General features: G+C 52.8%; 2 protein-coding genes across 8 annotated transcripts in view; one reads left to right on the top strand and one right to left on the bottom strand.

Annotated features, from left to right (window-relative positions):
- FEZ1 (fasciculation and elongation protein zeta 1) overlaps positions 1–3111 on the top strand; it is a 42387-nt gene extending 39276 nt beyond the window's left edge. For both annotated transcript variants that reach the window (XM_019804617.2, XM_011230759.3), the window contains 2 exons: positions 502–567; positions 2770–3111. In XM_019804617.2, coding sequence (XP_019660176.1) covers positions 502–567; positions 2770–2786 — 83 coding nt within the window. In that variant the 3' untranslated portion in view covers positions 2787–3111. The remainder of the gene's footprint in view (positions 1–501; positions 568–2769) is intronic.
- Positions 3112–13259: 10148 nt separating this feature from the next.
- The window catches only part of PKNOX2 (PBX/knotted 1 homeobox 2), a 315083-nt gene continuing 305215 nt past the window's right edge, over positions 13260–23127 (bottom strand). For all 6 annotated transcript variants that reach the window (XM_034666040.1, XM_034666041.1, XM_019804614.2 and 3 more), the window contains 3 exons: positions 17598–17674; positions 16490–16668; positions 13260–15304 (listed from right to left, as the gene is read on the bottom strand). In XM_034666040.1, the coding sequence (XP_034521931.1) occupies positions 15078–15304; positions 16490–16668; positions 17598–17674 (483 nt within the window). In that variant the 3' untranslated portion in view covers positions 13260–15077. The remainder of the gene's footprint in view (positions 15305–16489; positions 16669–17597; positions 17675–23127) is intronic.

Raw genomic sequence — 23127 nt, 5'->3', positions numbered from 1 at the left:
TTCATTTGTGATTAATACATCAGAATAATAATTTATGATTCTAATAATTAGAATCATTTTTCTAATATCTGTTTACATGAGTAGAATGTCTTTAAAAGAGTTTTATGGGTGATTCAATAACGTGATGACTGTTATTCTTAACAGTTAGATTGCATCTGGAAGCTGATTCTTCTTTAAATTGCTTTATTTCTTTTCATGCTTATTAAAGATAGATACTTAGGAAATAATGTGGAGATTAAAGATGAGCAAGTAAAAAAAAGTAAAAGATAAAAGAAAATAAAGTCACCAACAGGTCACTCTGGCTTTTTGGATATATACTACTCCATCAGCATGCGGAGTCCTGACGCTTGACAGAAGCTTCTAGAAGTTTGCTCCATACTCAGTGAATGTCTGGTTTCCTCGAATCCTTTCTCACTCGGGGTTGGTGGGTTGTCTGCCTAGAAGTGAGCTTTATGCCTTGCTGGCATCTTGGCTCATCTCTGTCTCTCTCTCCTTCCCTAGTTCTGTTCGCCATGAAGGAGGATAATGAGAAGGTGCCCACTTTGCTAACGGACTACATTTTAAAAGGTGAGAGCAGCCCCCAGGGCCCCTGGATCAGGGCTTCCCGGCGTCCCCTCCGCCAGGGAACCCGCTCTGCTCCGCAACCTTCCCGGAGCGTCCTGCCAGCCCAGACCGCGCAGGGTGGACGGCCAGGGGCCGCCAGTGGGCGATTGGGAGGCCCTCACAGGAATGGGGTTTTGTCTTTGCATGTTGCCAGGAGGCCGGAGAAGGAGATTCCTTCTCCCTGGAGTCCCCACAGCGACTCCACATCAGAGCGGACAAACTAGCACAAGCCTGATGGCGAAAGTTCTGGAGAGTTCAGGCTATTTCGTGGGGAAAAACAGAGCCCAGGGCTACCTTTACTAGGCTCAGCTGCTTGAAGTCATGCCTAGCTACATCCTTCCCTGGCTTTTGTTCTGTCTTTTATTGAGGAAACTGTTAACGTATATAGGAGTCGCGTGACCGGAGTAAGAACTCTCATGCAGTCATCCTGCCTCAGTGAGCATTGACTCTTGGCTGATCTTTGTCACTTCCATCCCTACCCAGTTCTCGCCTCCGAATTATTTTGAAACAGATCCCGACCATCAATTTTCTTAATCTATAAGTATTTCAGTGTACATTTCTAAAACATAAGGACTCTTTTCCAAAACCTAACCACATCATCGTTGTCACAAGTAGAAAAAAAAAAAATGTCTCAATATCTTTGACTATCCAATCAGTGCTCAGATTTAAGATCCATTTTCTCAGTCTGTTTGAATCAGGATCCAATGAAGGCCCGTACACCGCAATTGGATAATGTCTCCTAAATCTCTTTTAATGTACGTATAGGTTCCGCTTCCTTTCCTCTCATCCCTTGACATTTATTTCTTGGAGAAACCAGGCTCTTTGCCCCATAGAATTTCCTCGTTTTGGCTTCTGCTAGTTAGTTGTGTCCCCCTGGTTTAATTTCTTGTGTTCCTCCATGTTTTGTATTTCCTGTTAGCTGGCAGAGCTAGAGGCTGGATCAGACTCAGTCCCAAATTTTTTGATAAACATCACATGATCAGTAGTGCTAAACTTCCACTAAGAGACACATATTCTCCGGTTGTCTTTCTTTCTGTGATGTTCACATTGGTATTAGTCTGCTCAGGCTGCTACAACAAAATACCATGGGGGGAGGGGCTTCAACAACAGAAATGTATTTTCTCACAGTTTCAGAGGCTAGAAGTCCACGATCAAGGAGCCAGCAAATTCAGGTGCTAGCAAGGGCTCTCTTCTTGGCTTGTAGATAGTCACCTTCTCCCTGTGTCATCACATGGCCTCTCCTGTGTGCACGTGAAGAGAGAGAACACTAAGGCTCTCTGGCGTCTCCTCTTCTAAGGACACTAATCCTATCAGAGCAGAGTCCCGGCCTATGACTCACTTAACCTCACCTCCCTGGAGGCTCCATCTCCAAATACAGCTGCACTGGGGGTTAGGGCTTCAACATGGGAATTTGGTTGGGGGGGACCCAGACGTTCAGGCCCTGACAATACCCACTGATGGTCATCCGTTGTCTCAATTCTTGATTTCATTCGGCTTTGCCCCACATGCACACGCGGACGTTGGGTGTGGTTCCAGTAGGCTTGTGGATCTCGGTTAAGAACCCCTGGGTGGTATTGTTTCCATAAGGATCAGAAAGATTAGTCTTAAATTTCTGCAGGAGGCCTTCAGGCTAAACGTTGGGAAGAACTTTTGCCTCTTAAAAGCTTTCAAAGCCAATTTCTCAAAGGAGGTCTGTGGAAATGGGTTTGGTAAGTCTGGGAGCCCGAGGGCTGGACCCCTTTCCCCACCATGATACACAGAAATGTCAGTGAATTCATAAAACTAGTTAGCATTTACTGAGCACTTTCTATTTGCTTCTGAACAACCCTGTGGGGTAGGCAAAGGCACCATCCCTTGTACACATGGAGAAGCGAGCGCAGAGAGGTGGAGCGATTTCCCCAAGCTCCTAGAATTAGCACAGGCCGGATCCAGGGTTTGAACCCAGGCAGACAAGCACCGGAGACCTAATCAGCGTGCCAAACGGCCACCTCCCGTCTGCTCTTCCTTCTTCCGGAAGGAAGATGTGTGACCGACGTTATTCCCTGGGTCCTGTTTTGGAGGGGGTGGCTCTCTGCTCAGGACAGCCTCTCACCGGGGTCCCCCTGGGCTGGCAAGTCCTGACCCACGCTGTGCTTTGACCTCTTTCCTCTCCCCTTCTCTTTTCAGTGCTCTGTCCCACCTAACCTTGCCCTCGGGGGCAGCCTTGCCGCGGAGGTCACGGAGCAAGAGTCATTCCATCCCAGGGACTGCATGACACCACGTAACCTCCAACGTGTATTTAAACGTGTATAGCTTAACCTGGATTAAACGAGTAAGCGCGCGGGGTCCTTTGCTGTTGGCTTCTAGTCCTAGTGATCATTGGATGCATGACCGAGGGGCAGGGCTGGCGAGGCGCCTCTCCGCCCGCCGCGGAGGAAGGCCGGCGCTCTCACAGCTCACTATGTAGTCCGGCTCCAGCCCTCGAAAACAGCTTACACTCTAAGACTAATTTTGAAATAAACTTTCATTTAATTAATATTCTTCATGTGCTCTGGAGTGTGGTGTGTCAAACCTGGAGAGAAAGGCTGCATAGCTGCCTTCACAAGACGTTCTGGGGCCTACCACAGATGATCGGGTGTTGAGGGACCCGAGCGTGGGCCCTGCCGTGGGCCGTGCTGGGCTGCACGGGGTATAGTCAGAAGGAGGAGGCCATCCACAGACCCCCCCCCCCCAAGATCTTGCTGCTTGGCAACTTTAAAGGGAGCCACACCATGTGTTATAGGAACTGCTGGTGGGGGGTGTCAGACTAGCGGGGCAATGTGAGATAAGGAGCAGCCTGTGCCTCCCGTTGAGATGGCCACACTGGCTCTTGCCAGCCCTCCATGGGGACCTGGAGGCTCGGCGGCTGGAGGGAGGCAGCTGTGCTGAGCAAGCCCAGCTTGGGGGATTGCGGCTGCTGCCTGAATGCCCCCAGTGACCCTGGGGAATGGTGTCCTGTGGCCGTGCGTGCCCTCCCCTGCCCTTACTGCTGCTCTAGAGGTCCAGTGGCTCCGTCTGCTGGGCGCTGTCCCGGCCTTGGTGGCAGGCAGTGCCACCTTGACTGACCAGCAGGTGACTGCTGTCCTCATGCCTGGATGCTGCCTTGATTTCACCACAGCCTGAATTCATTTGGCTTCCATCTTCTGGCTTGAATAATAGCTCCGTGAATTCCCACAACCCAGTCTTTTTTTTTTTTTTTTTTAAGATTTTATTTATTTGACAGAGAAAGAGAGTGTAGGCAGGGGGAGGGGCAGACGGAGAGGGAGAAGCAGGCTCCCAGCTGAGCAGGGAGCCTGACACGGGGCTGGATCCCAGGACCCTGGGCCCATGACCCGAGCCGAAGACAGATGCTTCACCAACTGAGCCACCCAGGTGGCCCTCCACAGCCCCATCTTAAAATATAAACCTTTATCGAGCTCTTGCCATGTGCCTGCCCCTGACCCTGTCGTGTCATAACCTAGTCTCACACTGGAGTGAGCGTCCCTGGTAAGGAGGCAAGGGCATTGCCCAGATTTTACAGAGGACGAGACAAGCAAGTAGAGACGTTGAGAAGGGGTAGAGTCAGACTGCCCCCTTCCACTCGCTCTCTGTATGGCGTTTGCTTTGACCGAACGTGCCAAACAGAAAGCCATAATGTCGGCAACTCAGAAGGCTGTGGGTCGACGTGAGGACGACAGAAGGCATCTCTGGTGCCTTCCTCTCACTTCTTGGGCCTCTGCTTTCCTGGGAGCTGGGCCGCCGAGCAGGAACCATCTTACCTGGGGCGAGGGGGGCCTACCCCTGCAGGGAGGCTGCCCCAGTGCCTGCAGGGCTAACTCAGGCCTCCACCTAGAGCACAACATCTACGCGGGTAGAGCCCTGTCTGCTCTGGGGGATGGAAGCAACCATAGGTTCCCGTGCACATCCTCAGGGGCCAACACACGGACGGACGTGAGTCCCGGTGCTTGACAGCAAGGGATGACTTCGGTTCTGCATTCACTGGCACTGTGAACGCAAAGGGTCACCGGGGGTGCCAGGTCATTTGCCAGCAGTGGGGTTTTTCACCCGTCTCAGCAAAAGGGAAGCAGAGAATCCTCCAGAGCTTTCCTTCCTGCCCTGTGTTTGTCAGATCTGGGTCAGCCGCTCCTTCCCCCCAGTGTATCCTGCCGGCAGGTGTCTGAGGCAGCGGAGACAAGCTCATCAAAGCTGCTGGCAGTTAAAAATAAATCTCAAGTGTCAGGATACACTCAAGCTGGCGGAGGTGAGCAGGGGAAGGTGGGGCAGTGTTTCCTCTTTGCTCGCCTTTTGTCCCCATCAGCAGTCTGAGCGGGAATGTTTGGTCCAGGTGTCATGGTTTTGCATTGTCCTTCCCTCTACCCTTGCTCCTCAGCGTGTGGCGCCCAGACCGGGCAGGGCTGACCACATGGAGCTGCCCTGTGAGAGACGCCCAGCCCAGACCTCCTGCACCGGAATCTGCATTTTAACCGCTCTCCAGGCAGTCGGTGTTTGCGTTACGGTTTGGAGAAGCTTCGCGTGGAGGCTGAACCTGAGCGCGAAGCGTGGGTACCAGGTGAACGCGATTCTCCGCCCCCAGCATCCCCTCTGCTCATCCTTAGGCCGTAGAAACGCGGAGGAGGCGCCCCCCAGGGTGGACGCTTCAGACTGCGGTGGGCCCTGAGGGCCAAGCTCAAGGGCAGTCTAGGCAGGCCGCATGGCCGCACGTGTCGAGAGCACGGGGCACCCAGGCTGCGGGCAGCGTCCTCAGCAGGCAGCAGGTGGGCTTTCAGGGACGCGTTCCTCCACCGAGGTGGGTTCCTTCCAGTTAAAGGCCCCTGTATGGGTTTTGCCAAGTGTCATGGGACCCAAGTCCTGGTAAGGAAACCCCACTGTGGAGGCGGACACCAGCCTTCGTTGATGTGGGGTTGAAACAAGCAATCACGTGGGGACACACCGTTTTCCAAACATTCCCTCTGCTTGTCTGTCTCTCGGGAGGGAGACAGATGTGATAACTCGGCAGGAAAAGCTAACCTGGAAGAGTGTTGTGGCCCTAACGTCTGTGGGATAAATTGGCTTTGAAAAATGAAGCAGAGCCCTGTCCCGCCTGCTGGATGGTCTGGAGGGCCACTGTGTCAAGCTGGTGGCCGAGGAAGAGGGGACGCGGGCGGTCAGTGAGGAGGCGCACCCTGCAGGCATCTCAGGAGGAGCCGTAAATCAGGTTCTGATGGACACCCAGGCGTTCCGTGCCTCCTCCAAGCACCCAGCGTCCTGCCTCCCACCTCACCCAGGCACCGCGGCACTGGGGGGTCTCACCCAAGGCCAAGAGTAGGGAGCACCCCGGGGCGCCCAGCCTGCCCTGCAGCGGGAGCACAAAATGGGGAAGCGGCGGCCTTCCTTCCCCGAAGCCAGGAGAGGTGACTCCCATCACCGAGCAGGCCTCCGTGATTAGCATGCGTGGAAGGCAGAGTCATTAAATGCTGCTCCTGGAGAAGAGACTTGCGTTCTTGATGGCGCCTGATTATTTCCTTGGGAGGATGAGAGGATAGTCGCCAGGCTTTCTGTCTGAGCCTCAGCGTTGCTCTCCTCCTCCCTTCGCGAGGGAGGGGAAGGAGAGGCCACTCTGCTGACCAGAGAAGTGCCTTGGCTTCCTATCAATGCCTTTCTTTTAAAAGAACAATGAGCCACCTTAGCCCACAGCCCAGCAGCTCCACACCCCGCCCCAGCCCTCATGCATATTCATCCTGCTTCAAAGAGCACAGCATGGAATATGCAAATTGGCCAGGCAGGAGCTGGTTGGCATTTTGATAATAGCTTTGTCTGAAAAACCCCAGAGACACATGCACATCCAGTTCCTCTTTCTCTCCCTCTCTCTGTCTCTTGCCCCTACCCTTGTGTCCCCTTCCTCATTCTCTCTTCCACTCTGCAACCAGAGAAAGTGCATTACAGAGCCACAGAAGCAAGTTAGCGGAAGAGGGGGGCTCTGGGTTCCCCTCTCTCTCCTCTCCTCCTCCAACAGAGTCACTTTGGCGTGCTCCCTGGGGAGGGCTGCCCGGTCTGACAGTGCCCCTGGGCTCCTGGTCTGTCCATTCTGTCTGGGGACACGTTCTCTGCCATCTCCCGTCCAACCTGGTTTTGCCCTTACTCTCGGCAGTCACGCCTAAAAACCTAAGAGCCCAGCCTTGCCCTCCGAATGGGAGGGAAGGAATCACCTCACAGGCAGGAGAGGAGGCTTGGATGTCAGCTGTCATCACCGACAGATCCCCGGGCCTCAGTAGCTCCTGACCTCACGCAGCAGTCACCACAACACATCCGAGGAGATGTCAGCGACAGGCCAGTTGGCCTTGTTGTCCACGTCTTAATCCCAGTCTGTGGATGGTCAACGGCAGCCTCTTCTCTAAGAGGAGCTCTGGGGCCCCCTTCCAAAGCACAGCTCCTAGAAAAGTGTGCAGAGGTCCGGTCCCTTCCCCCACTCCTCCCCCAGTTGTAGCCAGTTCAAGTGAGGAGCTGGTGGGCTATGGTGCGGGGCAGAAGCGGGCTAAGGTTTGCATCCCACGTTTTTTTTTTTTTTTAAAGATTTTTTATTATTTATTCGACAGAGATAGAGACAGCCAGCGAGAGAGGGAGCACAAGCAGGGGGAGTGCGAGAGGAAGAAGCAGGCTCATAGCAGAGGAGCCTGACGTGGGGGCTCGATCCCATAACGCCGGGATCACGCCCTGAGCCGAAGGCAGATGCTTAACCGCTATGCCACCCAGGCGCCCCGTCCCACGTTTTTGAATGCTACCGCATGTGGGGTCCTTAGAGGAGAGAAGCAAAGACAGGTGGAAGGATGCAGGCACCTCCAATAATTCAGGGAAGAGGGGGCGTCTGCCTTTGATCCTGGAGGCCAGCCCTGGTCACCCTGGGTCTTAGGAGGCAAATTACCTCATAGGAGGAGTATGGGTTTGGGCCTTGTGTTCAAATCAGAACTCTGCTACATGTTAGCTAAATCATTTTTAAAAAAGATTTATTTATTTCATTTGAAAGAGAGAGCAAGCAGGCGAGAGAGCAGGGGGAGGGGCAGAGAGAGAGAGGGAGAGAAGCAGACTCCACTCTGAGCCTGGAGCCCGAGGTGGGGCTCGATCCCACCAGCCCGAGATCATGACCAGAGCCGAAATCAAGATTGGGACGCTCCACCGACTGCACCCCCCCCCGACACCCCCATGTGAGCTTAATAATTTCTGAGAAAACAATTTCTCTGAGCCCCAGTTTCCTCATTTTAAAAATGGGAATACTAATATCAGTAATTCTCCCAGGGTTATTCGGAAGACAGTATCTTGCATAGATGGCAAATACTCCATAGAAAGGCCTGGGCACTGTGGCCTTTCTATTGTTGGGGGCCTGATCATGTTTTCAATCCAGGAGGCACAGAGGACCTGAAAACAAGACAGGAGAAGGAGTGGGCTGCCCCCCTAAAATCAGCCTTCCCTCCCACCCTCTACCCTCACTGAATCTTGCTTTCTGGTGGCCCAGTGGCGCTGGCACCTGCTGACTACAGCCTGTGGCCTCCGGGCTCTCCCAGACAAGGACACAGAGCAACGAGGCAGGAGCTGGATCGTATTCTGACTTCTCAGCAGGTTCATTCAAGGGGAGCTGTGCAGGAGGGGGCAGTGAAAAGTCCAGTGTATTTTTGCACTTAGTGAAAAGATTCTACTTTCATTGCTAAGAAGACAGGTAGAGTGACAGAAGGGGAAACACGCAGACCTCACCACAGACACAGAGAAGCCTCACAGGCCTCATGGTCAGGCCAGACAGGCGGGAACATGAGGACTAGTTCAAGAGGTTCGAGAAAGGCATGGCAGGTCTCCTAAAATGCGGCTCCCACATATTCACTAAGCCTTGAAGACCACATTTAAAGAGTCTGGAGGGTTTCTGCTTCTCTGGGCTGTCTCCAGAAGGCAGACCTCGGATCATGGTGGAAGGTGGAGGGATTTCTTCCGGGAGGCATTGGGCTCCCAAGGCTGGGAGTGGGTGGTAAATGCAGGTGACCATGTATGGTATGCTGTGGACGGGATTCTTATATGGGGCGAGCAGGTTGGGTTTCCTGACCCTCTCCGGGCTAAGAAGTGATTTTTTTTTTTTTTTTTTTTTTTTTTTTTTCTTGGCTTGGATCCTGCTCTGGACAAACACCCCTGAGGTGCCAAACTCAGAGCATCAGGCATTTTCTACTCAGGGCAGCTGCTACCGCAGACCCTTTTCTGCAATCAGGCCTGGGTGAGGCAGCGGTTCAGAATCGCCCCGGGGCTGTCTACAATGCAGCCCCCTCGGTCCCAGCCCGGGACACTCTGATTTAACAGAGAATAGAACTCAGGCCCCTGCAGCTCCAGATGGCCGCCCAGCAATTCGAGGTGCTCTGGGCCCAGAGCTCTCGGGTGGTGCTGCAGGAGAGGCGATGCCGCTGGGCCCCGAGGTGCTGGGAAATTCCAACACGAGAGCACAATTACTCCATCTCCTTCCAAAACGGGACCCCGCGTGGATATGCAGTGAGACCCGGTCAGAAGGGCAGCAAGCAGCGTGAAGCTGGCTGTGGGAAGCCTGGAAGGTGATGTCAACCTCAGCTTCTCCAGCAGGGGTGGGGGGCTGTCCGGAGAGGGAGCAGTTCCCCCACGAGAAGCTGGGGACTCACGTCGTCATCCGCAGGACTAGTTTTTGTGGAGCATCAACCGAGCGGGCTTAGCGACCATCTCCTCTAACCCGTCAATGTGCAGGTGAGGAAGTTAACTTAGATGGTCCGTGAGTGTGTGAGGGGCAGCGGTTAGCAGAGTCTGGCCCAAATGCAGGAGGACCTGGGGCTCTTCCTCTCCCTGCAAAGCAGCCTGGGAGGCACACGGGTGGGCGGAGCCAGCCCTTAATGAGGTCTGGGTAATGAAAATTTTGCAATACTATGGGGGAAACCACCACCCTGAAATTCACGAAATAACAGGTGGATGTGAGATGGGCATACCTGACGTGAGTTCTCTGAATAATGCTTGGGTGTAATAAGATGAAAAAAAAATCTGAAAATGAAAAGGTATAATGAGATATACACAACTGAAGGGAATTGTCTTAAATGGCTGATTGTAATGAGATGTACATAAATTGTAAGGCTTGTAATGAAATGAAAAAAAATATTCTTGCCTGATAATACTGGGTGTAATGTCTACACCTGAAATAAGTCGTCTCACCACACTGAGTGTAATGAGATGCACATAATTTTAAAGAGTGTAATGAGATGAAAAATAAATCAAACACTTGTCTTAAAATGAAAGATGTACAAAGATGCACACACCTGAAGGGCATTGTCCTAAATAGGTTCGCTTTAATGAGATGCATTTAATTTGCGAGGGGGCTAAATGAGATTGGCCCAGAGAGAGGCTGAGAAATATAAAACTATAAGACTTGTACACTTTAAAGTGGTATAATAAAATCTGCCTCATCTGTGGGATGGAAATATGATGCCAGGATGGAAAGGCACAGAGTATGACGCGATCGATCGGCATTCTCTCTGCCAGTCCTTGGTGAGCCCTGGCCCCGTGATGCTCTGCGAAGTTGACTTATCCTCTATCCCCTGTATGATGTCAGCTACCTTGTAGGTACGTGCGAATCTCACAGGCTGAATAACGGGGTCGTAGTCTCTATAGAAACAGGAAGTTAGAGCTATAAACAAGTAACTTCTAAAAGGCAACATAAGACTATTTTCTTTCCTTTCTTTCTTTTTTTCTTTTCTTTTCTTTTTCTGAGAGGGAGAGGGCTGGGGGAAGGAAGAGGCAGAGGGAGGGAGAGAGGAATCTTAAGCAGGCTCTACGCCCAGCACAGAGCCCTATGTAGGGTTCTATCTCACGACCCTGAGATCATGACCTGAGCCGAAATCGAGAGTCGGATGCTTAACTGACCGAGACATCCAGGTGCCCCGAAAACTATTTTCTAAGAGCATTGTTTCTCAAATTCTTCAGGCATCTTGCCTTGGAGTCTGGGAAAAAGTTGGTCACGGACCGAATCTGCAACCATAACAAGCAACCCTGGTAGGTTTTATGCCCCGGGGTTACTGTTTGCCTGTGGAGGCCAGGTAGGCAGGTAACAAGAGTGAAGACGTCTTATGCGGGACACAGGTACACTTTGCAATGAAAGGTAGGAATAGCTTCACTTCCACAGATACATTCTCTTGGATTTTTTTTTCAAAGGCAGAGGACTCTTGGACTGTCTTGTTCTCTCACACTTGATGGAGCAGTGGGTATAGTGAAATAGTTCCTTTCTTAAAAGCAAGAATGCAAATATTGGAAGGAAAGTCAAAAGAAGGAAAAAAAAATAAAAAGGAGTGGGGAGCATAACTAACCAATGAGCCAACCAAACAGTGATGACCTGATACTACGTGGCAAGTGGCACCCAGTGTCGATGCTGGGAGGATCACATGCATGGCCAATGTCGTGATAGCCTGGAGAGCGCATCGTAAGGGGTAGCAGTGATTCGATTACACCCTGCTGTGGCTGTGTAGGAATACAGGTCCTGAGGGGCAATTCTCTTTTAAATGTTGGCACAAAATTTTTTAGGAACAATATTGGTCCAAACAAAACATACTGGGAGCTGAATTTGACCTGAATGCCCCATTGGACCCGAGAGTCTTGTTTGCAACTCTGAACGGATCACGTTTGAGGTCACTGTCCTAAGATAAGGTCTTATTTTAACCATTAGGGGGAAGTTACAGCCAACGTTCAGTCTCAATGTTCTATTAGAACGTAAACTCCCTGAAGGCAGAACTCTTTGTTGATCACAGTTGTATCCTCTGTATTGGAAACTGCCCGAGACAGAGTCAGTGCTCAGTAAATACACATCGGGTGAATGAATGAGTGTGACAGAGCCATTGCCCTCATCTGGCCGTGTTCAAGGCAGCAGAGGGGTCTCTTGGTCAAGGCAATGAAGCTCTGGCCATCAGGTCCCAGGAGCAGGAAGCTTCCAACCTGGAAGGTCTGCCCTGCTGGGATAGGGGTTGGGGCCAGAAGTCTGCTGGCACGGTTTCCAGGGCCCTGACACCAGCACCCAGTCCCAGCCTGCATTGTCCCCCTTCCCTTACTTCCTCAGGGACTGTGGCACATCTTCTCCTGGGTTGGATAGGGCTTGGTCATGCACAGAGAGGTGGCTGCCTCCTTATAACACCATCAGCCACGGCTCAAATGATTTCAGAAACCCCTTTTTCATTGTGGCATGGTTGAAAAGCTGGCGGAACTTGATGGAAAAACTGAGGTGGGGTGGGAGAGGCTGGCGTAGGCTATTCTGTAATTTCTTAGAACAGTGTTGCGTGGAGTGTGTTTCGTGAAATACCAGTAAAATTGAAATAGATATTACTTGGGGGAAAAAAGGCAAATAAATCTGGAGAATAAGATAAACAGGTTTCTTCCTGCAGGACTCCTCAGAGCCTTTACTATACTAATGTGCCCTATGGAACTCCACCAGCAAAATAGAATACGCAGTTCATCCTAGATTAATTTGGACACGGATTTTTATTTTTATTTTTTATGGCATGTCCTTTAACAGTGTCTTCCTTGGAAAACACTTCTTTGAAAGTTTGCTGGTCTCCTGGCTCTGGGAGGTGGGGCTCTAAGTTATCCTGGTCTCGAGACTTTCTCACTGCCTAGTGGTGGGGTCTCTGCAGACCCTCCAGGTATGACCAGAGGCTCGGGTCTGAGAGCAGTGACCTAGGGAGCAGTGATCAGAGCTGCGTGCAGGCCCATTTTGCCCATGTGAGCACTCCCTTCCCAGCCTGCAGCCTGGCTGGAGGGTGTCCGCAGGTAAGTGTAGACCCCTCAGGCTTTGTGAATGTGGACAGGGAACGCCCCCTCCTGCTCTGGACTGATGCCCTGGACATCTCGCCAACACTGCCCAGGTAAGGAAAACTCTGGGCTGAAAGTACCAAGAAAGGCTGCTTACTTGGGGGGAGAGGCTGTGCCTAAACTTCCACTTGCCCCTGGGAATTCAGTGCTGAGCCCTGGGGTTCAGAGTGCAAGCTCCTCTCTGGACACAGCTCTAGGATGAAAAGCAGCAGTCAAGACTTCCTCTCCTTCCCCATTCCTGGGCCCTGGGTGGACGTGGGAGGGCTGGGGGAGGGGCAGGGGTGCCACCAGCTTTGAGGATGAAAACCCTTGGAGCCTAGGGTGCAGCGGGAAAAAGCGAAGGCCTTCGTGGGAGGTAGAGTGTGGTGGAAGAGGGGACCACACTCTGAGCATGCCGCTGCTATGGGGGAGAATTGCCAGGAGAGGGCAGTGCAGAGCGTCCTCCGGTCTCCTCTCCCTAATCTCTTTGTCTCTGAGCCGGACACGTACGCAGTGTGGGTGCCAAACGTAGCTGTGGTCCTGCCCAGACAGGTAAACTGAGGTCACCCAGAGAGCCTTCTCCCTTGTTCCCTTCCATGGGTAGTCAGTTCAACAAGAGCTAGGCTGAGGCCTCCAAATTTTCTCCTGCCCAAGGTCCCACTAACCACTAATCACAGAAAAAGAATTGCGCACCAGAATTATGGTCGGTAATAAGATTTACTGAAAACGTCTCGGCCACATTCAGTACTGGTTTGGTGGATACATCAGAAGGAGGTTGCATAACATTAGGCAGGTGGAGGGGCTGGGAGGAGGATGTGTGGGCATGTGTGCGGGTGTGCTTGTGCTGGGTGGGTCGCTGTCCAAAGTGGTTGGTGAAAGGGTGTGTGTGTGTGTGTGTGAGAGAGAGAGAGAGAGAGCGAGAGCAAGAAAAACGAACCAGAAAAGGAAATGTATTTTATCCCACTGCACATTGCAAAAGTCTCACGCCAAAAAAGCTAGACTTTCCTCTACTTATGGCATCAAAAGGGAGTAAAAAATGATTGGATCACCCAGATTATAAATAAGGTTATTTGTTTCTCAAAAATCCCTATTAAAACATTAAATATCAGCTCTTTTGGGGGAGAAATACATTCATTTCAGGGAGACCTCAGGAAAGCGACCATCCTTTTGCTCCACCCCAACCAGGTGGGGGAGGGGAAGCCCCAGAGGGCCCTGAGGGTCCCCTCAATTTGAGCCAGGTAGCCACTCGCATCCTGCCACTGAAGGAGATGGCCAATGCACAATTTACAAATGAAGCTACAAGTCCATTAAATTAAATCCAATGGAAAACACACGTGTGATCAGTCCTGTCATTCACAGCCAAGGCGTGGGAGAGGAGGGGAGGAGGGGGTGCCAATCCTGGGGGCCTGGAAGTTGGGGTGGGTGTGAGGGCAGGTGGTGGAAAGCCTCCTCCTCGAGGGAGCCCCAGTTCCTCCAGTGCTGTGGGTCATGGGGGTGGGTAGATCAGCGAGGTGTGTGGGCTGGGGCTCCCCTTGGCTCTGGGGCACCATTTCTCTGGGCCCTTGGCCACACTTTGGATATCGATGGGAAGAGGGATGTGGCACCTTCTCCAACCCCTGGCTTCCCACTGGACTGGATGCTTCTTTCCAATGTTTCTTTTGCCTTCTCTGAAGGATAGAATGAAGAAGAGAGAATGGGGGCTGGTGGAGCCAGCCTGGGAGCAGGGGGACAGCCGTGGGGGGCTGAGGGCCGGGACATCTGAGGAGCTCCATCTGAGGGCTGGAACATCTGGGATAAGACACCATTGTCCTGCTGTTACAGGAGTGGAGTTCTGTGACCACCTAGGGATGGCTGTGGTCCCCAAAGTCACCTTGATATGGCTCCGAGCTCTGCCATCTCCTTGGGTCCTGGAGCCAACCCAGGGGAAGGGAAGCCTCTTAACCCCCTACAGTCTGAGCCTGCCAGCTTACCATTCATCTCCGGGAGAGAGGGAGAGAAGGTGGCTGTGGTGGTCCCTGCCCTCTCTCCCAAGTCCATGGTTGCCCGTGCCTGAGACAGGTCCGTGGAGGGACGAGCGGGAGCCCTCGGGAGCCCGGGTCCCACTCCGATCTGCAGGATCGGCCCCCTCAGGGCCTCCCACTCTGCTAGCCACTGGTGATGCGTCTGGGCTCCTCCTGCCCTTGAATGTCTGTCAAGGAGCTGAGAACGTCATGGGGGTGGAACCCAGACCCCCTGACTCTCCCTTTCCTCCTAACACTGTCCCTGGCAAGGCTCACTCTGAACAGCCCTGAGCCGCCTCACAGTGCAGGGCTTGTAAACAACTCAAGTCCTCCAGTGGGGTGGGGGGGGGCATGGGTGCCGTCTGTCCTCAGGGATTTGGTGAGTCCAGCTCTCACTCCTGCCTTTCCGTGTCGGCTGCTTGACTGGCCCCGCAAACGGAGTCCTGCGCAGTTCAGGGAAGGGGGGCTGGGGTGCTCATTGAAGCTTGGTAGTTGGGAAGGAGCAGGTGTCTCCTCTGCATTTCTTCAAGCTACTGATTTGGGGAAGCCAGGGCCCAACTTCCTTGGTGCTGCCTGCCCCTGCCCCTCTCCCCCCCACCCTGGAGCCCTCCTGATGACACTCCTCTCCTGCTCGGTGACCAGTGCCATCTGGGCTGCCAACTATTCCAGGGAGTCACTGTGTTCCAAGCCCAGGTCGCTGACATTTGTCGTCTGAAGCTCGTCGGCCTCCTCCTCCAGCTCCTCTTCCTCCTCCTCTTCCATTTCATCCTCATCCTCTTCTTCTGTCCCATCCAATGAGTCATCGTGTGCGGCCATCATAGCTTGCTGCATGGCCATGGTGGCATTGTCTGAGGACAGGGACTGCAGGTTGTCCAAGCTGATGGAACCTACGCGAGAGAAGGTGGCAAGGGTCAGGCCCAGCAACCTCAGTGTTGGATAGAGTGGCAGGGACTGGCTCATGGAGTGGTAGACAAGTCCCAGATGTGAAGTTCTCCATCCATGTGTTTCTCAGCTACTCCCTGCCCCTTCCCAAGCAGCGGTGCTCCTCGTTACCATTCACGGAGCATCTTCAATATTATGTTAAATACTTTGACTTTCTAACAATTCTGTTTGGTAGGTGTTATCATCCCAGTTCTAAAGAGGAGGAAACCGAGTCTCAAGATGGTTAACTTATTAGCTCAAGGTGACAGCCAGGCATGATGGAGTTGGGATTCTCCCCTTGGTCCCTCTAGCTCAAAATCTGGGTATTTCCGTGACACCTGACATGGCAATTGCCCAGCACGGAGAACCCTGAACGCAACCGTGGAGTTGCACGTGAAGGTATGCATGTGCACACACACACCTCCACCCCGCCTCCCATGCAGAGCTGTCATCACGTGCCAAGCTATAAAATGTCTGGCTCATTGAATTATTCATTGTTCACCAGACGACCGGCAATTAGAAAAGTGTATATGGAGGGGCGCCTGGGTGGCACAGCGGTTAGGCGTCTGCCTTCGGCTCAGGGCGTGATCCCGGCGTTATGGGATCGAGCCGCGTCAGGCTCCTCTGCTATGAGCCTGCTTCTTCCTCTCCCACTCCCCCTGCTTGTGTTCCCTCTCTCGCTGGCTGTCTCTANAAAAAAATAAAAAAATCTTTAAAAAAAAAAAAAAAAAAAAAGAAAAGTGTATATGGAGGGTGTGATGGAGAAGCTGGGAAAACAAAGCTCTTCCTGGCCTCCGTTCACAAGCCAGCTGCCTGCTTTGATATTTATAGATGGCCCTGGCTCCTGGGGAGCAGTGCAGACACTCATGGGCGCTACACAACTTCGGGTGGGTGTGGGAGTGAGGAGGGGGCTCTGCTGAGCAGCCATTGACTCAGATGACCATGGACGCCCACTCGTCTTTGTGAGGTTGTTTTTTGGCTTGTGAAAATATATGCAAAAACATCCCCTTCTTTCAGGCCTGCATATCCTTTGATGGAGATCACTGTTGTGACCGAGTTGCCACTGTCACAGCCCTTGTGTCTTTGCAGAGCCTGTCCAGGAGGTCCGCCCACCAGCCCCAGGCTAGAGTACACCCACCCCCAGTTCTTACCATCCGGGTTTGTCCCCGGGGCGCCACCCTGCTGTTGCAGCACCCCTGCAGCAATGGAGTTGGGCCAGAATCTTTGGGTGGGCCGGTGCTGCGACTTGATCTTCTTGGCTTTAGGGGCAGGGTCTGGGTTGCTGGCATCAAGCATGGGCTGCAGGATGCGCCTCCGGGCATTAATGAACCTGCCCGGGGGGTAAAGGTGGTAGAGACCCGGTTAATCACCCCACCTGGGGTTGCGGGGGGTGTGTGTGTGTGTGCGTGTGCACGACTGTGTGCAGGGAGTGAGAGCCACTTCCAGATTTTCAGCAGCTGATCCACTGTACAGAACAGACTGGGGGCTCATCTAGCTAGGGTGTGAAAGCCTAGCTGGGAGAAGGGCCCTGGGCACTGCTGGGCTCATGGAATCACCTGGAGCTTGGTAACCACAAAGGAGCTTGGTAATCACCTGGAACTTGGTAACCCAACCAGCATTGTGAGGGACGCATGAGGAGCGCAGAAATCTCTATTCAGGACTCGTCAGGATTGAACAGAGGAAGTAGGGGTCCCCTTAGAAACACTAAACTCTAACTTCTCTCCAGGGCCCAGGGCTCAGATCAGGGCTCCAAATCTTGGGTCTACCCCCACCCAACCAGACCTTGCTCTCTGAGATTTCTGTGACAGCCCAGCCAGACACAGACAGGGGGAAACAGATGCCTGTGAAGTCAGAACAGCCAACCCTCCCTCCTCCTTCCCACTGCAGCTTTGCTAAATGTTGTAGTTTTTCAGGTCACAGAGGTGGTGGGTAGACCAGATGACCACTGGCGGCTGCTCCAGACCCTGGATGCCTGTATTCCTGTGTGTGTCTGCAGTGCAGGCGGGGCTGGGTTTTCTGTTCAGCCAGAAGCTTCCAGTGATGTTCCTGACACAATCTCCCAGCAGAGGGCGCTGAGAAGCTACAGATGAAGCTCGAGGCAGTTGGGTTGATTCTAGCCTTCTGCTTCTAGCCCAAAGGGGAGGATTGCTGTGGTAGCTGGGCTGGGCTGAGCTGAGCTGTCTCTTTTCCCTGCTATGCATTCCTTTGCCAAGCAAGTGGCCCCCAGACCTGAGAGCCCTTGGGTGGGTGATAACTCACCAGTTATTTACTTGCAGGAGGGTGAGGTTTGTCTGGGCTGCGATCTGCCTCTTCTCATCCTCCGTGGGGTAGGGGTGCTGAAATGAGAGGTGAAGGGCTAATGCGGGGTGGGTTCATGGTGGCCTGGTCCCCCTAGAGACCATGCCTATGTCACAGGCGCTATCCTGGTCCAGGCAGCCCAGCGGTTTGGGAGCCTAAGCTGGGGAAAGTGCAATGTTTGTTTCCCAAAAGCAATGGAACTAGGGCTTGGGGAGGCTGTCCCATATCTGTGGCTACACTGTCAGGACCACTGGGCCCTCAGCGCAGCCCCCCCAAGACGGGGGACCAAACTGGTTTCCCAAGAGTCAGTACGGTTCAATATTGATAGCTTCCAGGCACTTTCACATCCTGACTTGGTCCTCACAGCCAACCCCCAGCAGGCAGGTCAAGCATTATTAGTATTAGGTTGACGATGGCCTCAAAAGCCCATAGGCCTATCAAGGTGGTAAATGGGGGTATCTGAACCCCTCCAATTTAAATTGACTGAAATTTACTGAATATCTCCTCTGTGCCCAGATTTATGCAGGCCTCCCAGGAGACAGAAGATAAGTACGATGGTAACTCCTAGTTGTAGAATATTCAGTCACCTGGGAAAGGTTGTCATGCACTTAATTTCATTTAACAAAGCACATCGCTGAGTTGCATAAGGTAGGCAGGTTAAGTATTGTTATTCCCACTTTACAGCTGAAGAAACTGAGTAACTTCTCCAATGTTCCCCCCGGGGGGGTGGGTTGCACCAGCTTGGAACTCAGTTCTTTCCATCTTGGTCCGGTCTCCCTCCCCTTACTTCATGCTGCCCCTTTATAAGACTGAGTCTGTGTCTTTGTGGGGGTGAGTGAGGAAGTGGCATCCCAAGGCACTGCGGTCCCTGCACTGATGACATGCTTGTCTCCCGCTCTTAGGCTGTGCTTCATGAGGGCAGAGACCATGTCTTATTAATTCGTCTTATTAATGTATCCCCAGTGCCTTCCACATGCAAATGACATGCAAATGACTCCTGAGCAGAAAGCAGAAACAAAGCAAAGGTTGGGTGGTTTGGGTAATGGGCCCTATAGAAGGTTAGAAGGAGAAATGGGTTGGCCAGAGCATTGGGAAGGCCGCATAGGTCACATTAAGAATGGGACAGTTTTGGGTGGTGGTGGAATAAGGGTCCTTGTGGGTCCTGCTGGGTGGTGAGCCACATGGTGACTGGGTCTCTGCGTCTTTGTGTCTTCCCCAGGTCCCCGCACCACACCTTGTACCCAGTAGGCATGCGGTAAAGATGTGATAAGTGTTGGGGTGGGTGGCAGCCTTACCCTGAAGCGAGGGGAGATCTGGGGGCTCTTAGGGCAGAGGGCCAAGCTGTCCAGTCTCCTCCCGCCAGGGCCATTCCTCACGACTAAGGTGGCATTACACAGAGCTGCTCGGGCTTTCCAAAGTCCCAGAGGCTGGGCCTCAGATTCTGCTCCGTCATGACATGTCCCTTAGCCCTACGTCATAAAGTCATCTAATGATTGAGTGAAATTGTCCTCGTAACGCACTCACGAGGAGGTGGCTCTTTCTACTGTTATTATGGGATGATGTGCGCAAGGGGCTTAAGGCTGCCCGAGGAACGAGCACGGGAGCAGCAGCCTCGGAAGTGCTCTTGTTGTCAGCGACGAAGGCAAGCAGCCTCTGCAGCTGGCCCCGGCACCCCCTGCCCGAAGGAGTAGGGGTCACGTGTTGTTGTAATTCACACCTCCGACCCTGACCGCCATGCCAGGGCGGCTGGGCCTTGTGAGTCATACAATATTAAGATTCTAACAGGCAGGAAAACACATCGTGTCCCAGGAGCCGATCTCATCCTAACTGGGAAGGAACAGAGGAAGGCTGGGAGGTGAGATGGCCGGCCCCAGGGGGCACAGGAGCAGGGCCTCTCTGCTTCGGACACCTTCTGGGGTAGGAGGCGGGTCCAAGTCCTGTTTTCCTCTCCATGGAGTTCCAGTTTCCCTACTCTTGAGAAAGAGCCAAGCAGCCCCCTGCCCATGGCCACTTGGTCTGAGAACACAGCAAAAATACGGCAACGTTCTGGCCTTCCTGGCCCTTCTGTGCCTTCTTGTCCTTGCACCTGCTGTTCCCGCCACTGCAGCGCTCTTTCCCTCACTTTTCCACAGTGTACGTTTCTGGGCATCTGGGCAGACCCGTCACAGAACAAATCCCCTGTGAGGCATTTCCCGACTTCCTGCGGCGGAGTTCCTCGTGGCCGTGTTTGAATAATGGCATTCGGCCTGCTGGATGGTTAACAGGTCTCCCTACGAGACTGGGGAGCTGCTGTCAGACAGGAACCCGGTCTTAGCAGACCTTGGCTCTCCAGTGTCCAGCCCAGGCAGAGTAGATGTTCGGTGTGTGTGCATGGAACATGTGAGGGAACCGACACAGGAGGGAGACAGCCGCCTTGTTTCCCGGAGCAGAGCCTGCGGCTCATGGCCCGCAGGTGAGGGGACGCTGCCGCCTCCTGGCTGCTGGGGAGTGAAAGATTCGTGGCTGGAGCCGTTCACCGCTTAGAAGGAAAGGCTACAAAGGGGGAAGAAAGCCTCTATTAAGGGGCAGTGTGTTTGTTCCCCTTGGGGGGCAAGAGAAGGGTGGGCTCGACTGGGCAGGGAGGACTTCCTGAGAGAGGTGGCACTTCAGCGAGCCTTTGAAGAATGGCCAAGTTGTCCCAGCAAAGGTGGGGATGGGCCTTCCAGGCAGGAGCCTTGCACCCAGACTTACAGGGAAGCCAGCCAGATGCAAGTCTCTTCCACTCTTAAAGACCCCCGGGGAGGGAAATCCTTCAGCCTCCCATGGAGGGAGAGGGTGTGCTCCAAGGAGGCTCTTGGTGCAGGCCTCCATTCTGAGTGGATGTCGTAAATCCAGAGGTTAACATGCTCCCATTGGATGGAGAGGGTGGGAGGCAGTGTCACGGAAACCGGCTGGTTGTCCTCTTATGGAGAGAGATATAAACCTCTTATCCTCTGACTGTGCAAAGGCCACCACCAACCCCGCCTGGAACCGGCATCTCAGGAGGCACGTGGTGGAGGCTATGGGGTGAGTGGCAGCCTTGGCCCAGCTCCGGGGACAGGTGTGTTGGCCAGAACATTCTTGGCTCCACATCTGAGTGCTCATAGGAGCAGTCCAGCTTGTACACGCCTCAGACCAGATGATTCCTGAGGACAGAGTCAAAATAGTCCTGGCCCCTGGACAGACCTCGATTTGCTCAGTGCTACTTTTAGCACAATTGGAAAGGCTCTGGGCCAAGGACGGGAAGAGGAATCAAGTGAGAGCGGTAAGCCATCAAGCCATAGTAGCTACTCTCTGGTCACTATTTGGAAGAACTCCTTTGGAGGTGGGAGGGAAGCAGGCAGCAGCTTTCTGGAAGCAGATAATCCTTGCAGAAAAAGAGATACAGAATGGACCAGAGAATGACAGATCCTTCCGCGCGGAGGGGGCGGGGGCGGGCATGGAGCCTCACGCGACTATAGGCAGAGCTGCCTGGTGGTCAAGAACACGGCCTCTGGAAGGTCGAGTTCTGCACCCCCCACTTACCGGCTCTGTGAGCTTGGCAATTTGTTGTTTACTCTCCCATCCTTAGTTTCCTTGGCTTAAAATGGAAATAGCAGAATGGCACGTAGCTCTTGGACTTGGGGGCTGATTTAATGAGATAATGCAGGTAAAGCGTGTGTGCCTCATGGACTCACTCTGGACAACGTAGTGAAGCTCCCAGACGTCCCATAGCCAACTGCGCAGTCTCCAGAGAAGGGAACTGCAGCGTTTACCCTCAGGAGGTGTTTCGTGGTGGCCCAGCGGCCATTAGGAAGTTCCTCCAAAATCTGACCTAAACTCTTTCCCACCTCTTTCTGACATCTCGACATGAGGCTCCTAACTCAGGTCTCCCCGGCCCTGAATTGAAGCTGAAGGCATCTTTCAGTTGAAGGGTGAGTTCCACCTGGGGTGCTGGGTCTGGAAGAAGTGTGGCCAGGGTCGGTTCCTGGGTCCCTGGCCACTTCCTTCACCCCGAGCCCACTCCGAGACTGTCCTTCCTCCTCCTGGCACAGGCGGAAAAGCATGAGGCCGGCCAGTCACTGAGGGGTGGAGCACAGGAGAAGGAGCGGCCTGCTGGTGTCTGTGGCCTTGTACTGCCAGTGAAGCAGGGCTTGAAGCCAGCTTTCCTTCCCCTTCCTTTCCTTCTGCCCTCCACCCGAGACCAAGCACGGCACTGGTGTCAACGACAGCCCTCTTCCCTTCTTGCTCCTGACCAACTGTGGGCACGTGCCCTGCGGCAGCCCCAACTCTGTGGGCCTGGCCTTGCTCTAACAGGGTCAGATGCCAACCCCATAGGGACAGTCGGCATGGTGAAGGGCTCTGAAACAATCACATTTCATCACATCTGAGGTGCCATTGATGGCAGGGTGCACCCAGATTTCACAGATGCTAAGTGGGGAAAAAACTAGCTTTTTAGAGTGGAGAGAAGCCCAGTAAGCCACCAGAGGGACTCCTCTTTCTTCCTCTAAAGTACCGTGTGCAGAACTTCCATTCTTTTATCTCTCCTTTTTACTCCCCTCCCTCTTATAATTGTACTCGCACAGATAGGTCCAAAGAACTAAAATGCATAGCTTTACCTATTATCACAAACACCAATGGGACCACCGCCCAGGTCAAAAAACAGGATACTACCAGCACGCAAAAGCCCCCTTGTGCCCTTTCCCAAACACTACCCTCAAAGATATTCTCCCCAAAGATAACCTAGTTTTTACAGTAATTACTTTCTTGCTTTTCTTTCTTTCTTTTTTTTTTTTTAAAGATTTTATTTATTTATTTTACGGAGAGAGAGACAGCCAGCAAGAGAGGGAACACAAGCAGGGGGAGTGGGAGAGGAAGAAGCAGGCTCCCAGCAGAAGAGCCCGATATAGGGCTCGATCCCAGAACGCTGGGATCACTCCCTGAGCCGAAGGCAGACGTTTAACGACTGAGCTACCCAGGCGCCCCCTACTTTCTTGCTTCTCTTTATAGTTTTCCTATCTATGTTACATCCTTACACATTATAGCTTACTTTTGCCTGGTGTTTGGACCCTATATAAATGGAATCCACTGGCACGCAGGATTTCCCTCCACGGTACAGGTGTGAGACTCGCCTACAGTTCATTGTTACTGTAGCTATTCATTTTCGTTGCTGTATAGCTTTCCCTTAGAAAAAAACTGCCACCTCCCATTCTTCACCCTCCTGCAATCTTGGAACTATTCTCCTTCCCTCTGGTTTCTATTTCAGTCCATTCGTTATGCTGCAGCAGGCAAGACTGTGAGTGTTAAATAAATAAATAAATAAATAAATAAATAACAAATAAAATAAATCTGCTGCTCGGCACAGGTCACTCCCTCTCTTTGAAAGCCACAGGTGGTTCTTCTGACAGATGGCGAGAGCCCCTGCAGCTCCTTCCACCCGTGGAGAGATGCGCTTCCTCTTTCCAATGGTTTTATTTCCTGGATTCCGGGACTG

The sequence above is a fragment of the Ailuropoda melanoleuca genome, chromosome 8 (assembly GCF_002007445.2).
Source record: "Ailuropoda melanoleuca isolate Jingjing chromosome 8, ASM200744v2, whole genome shotgun sequence".
NCBI classification, from domain to species: Eukaryota; Metazoa; Chordata; class Mammalia; order Carnivora; family Ursidae; genus Ailuropoda; species Ailuropoda melanoleuca.
This window is presented reverse-complemented; position numbering and strand designations above follow the sequence as displayed.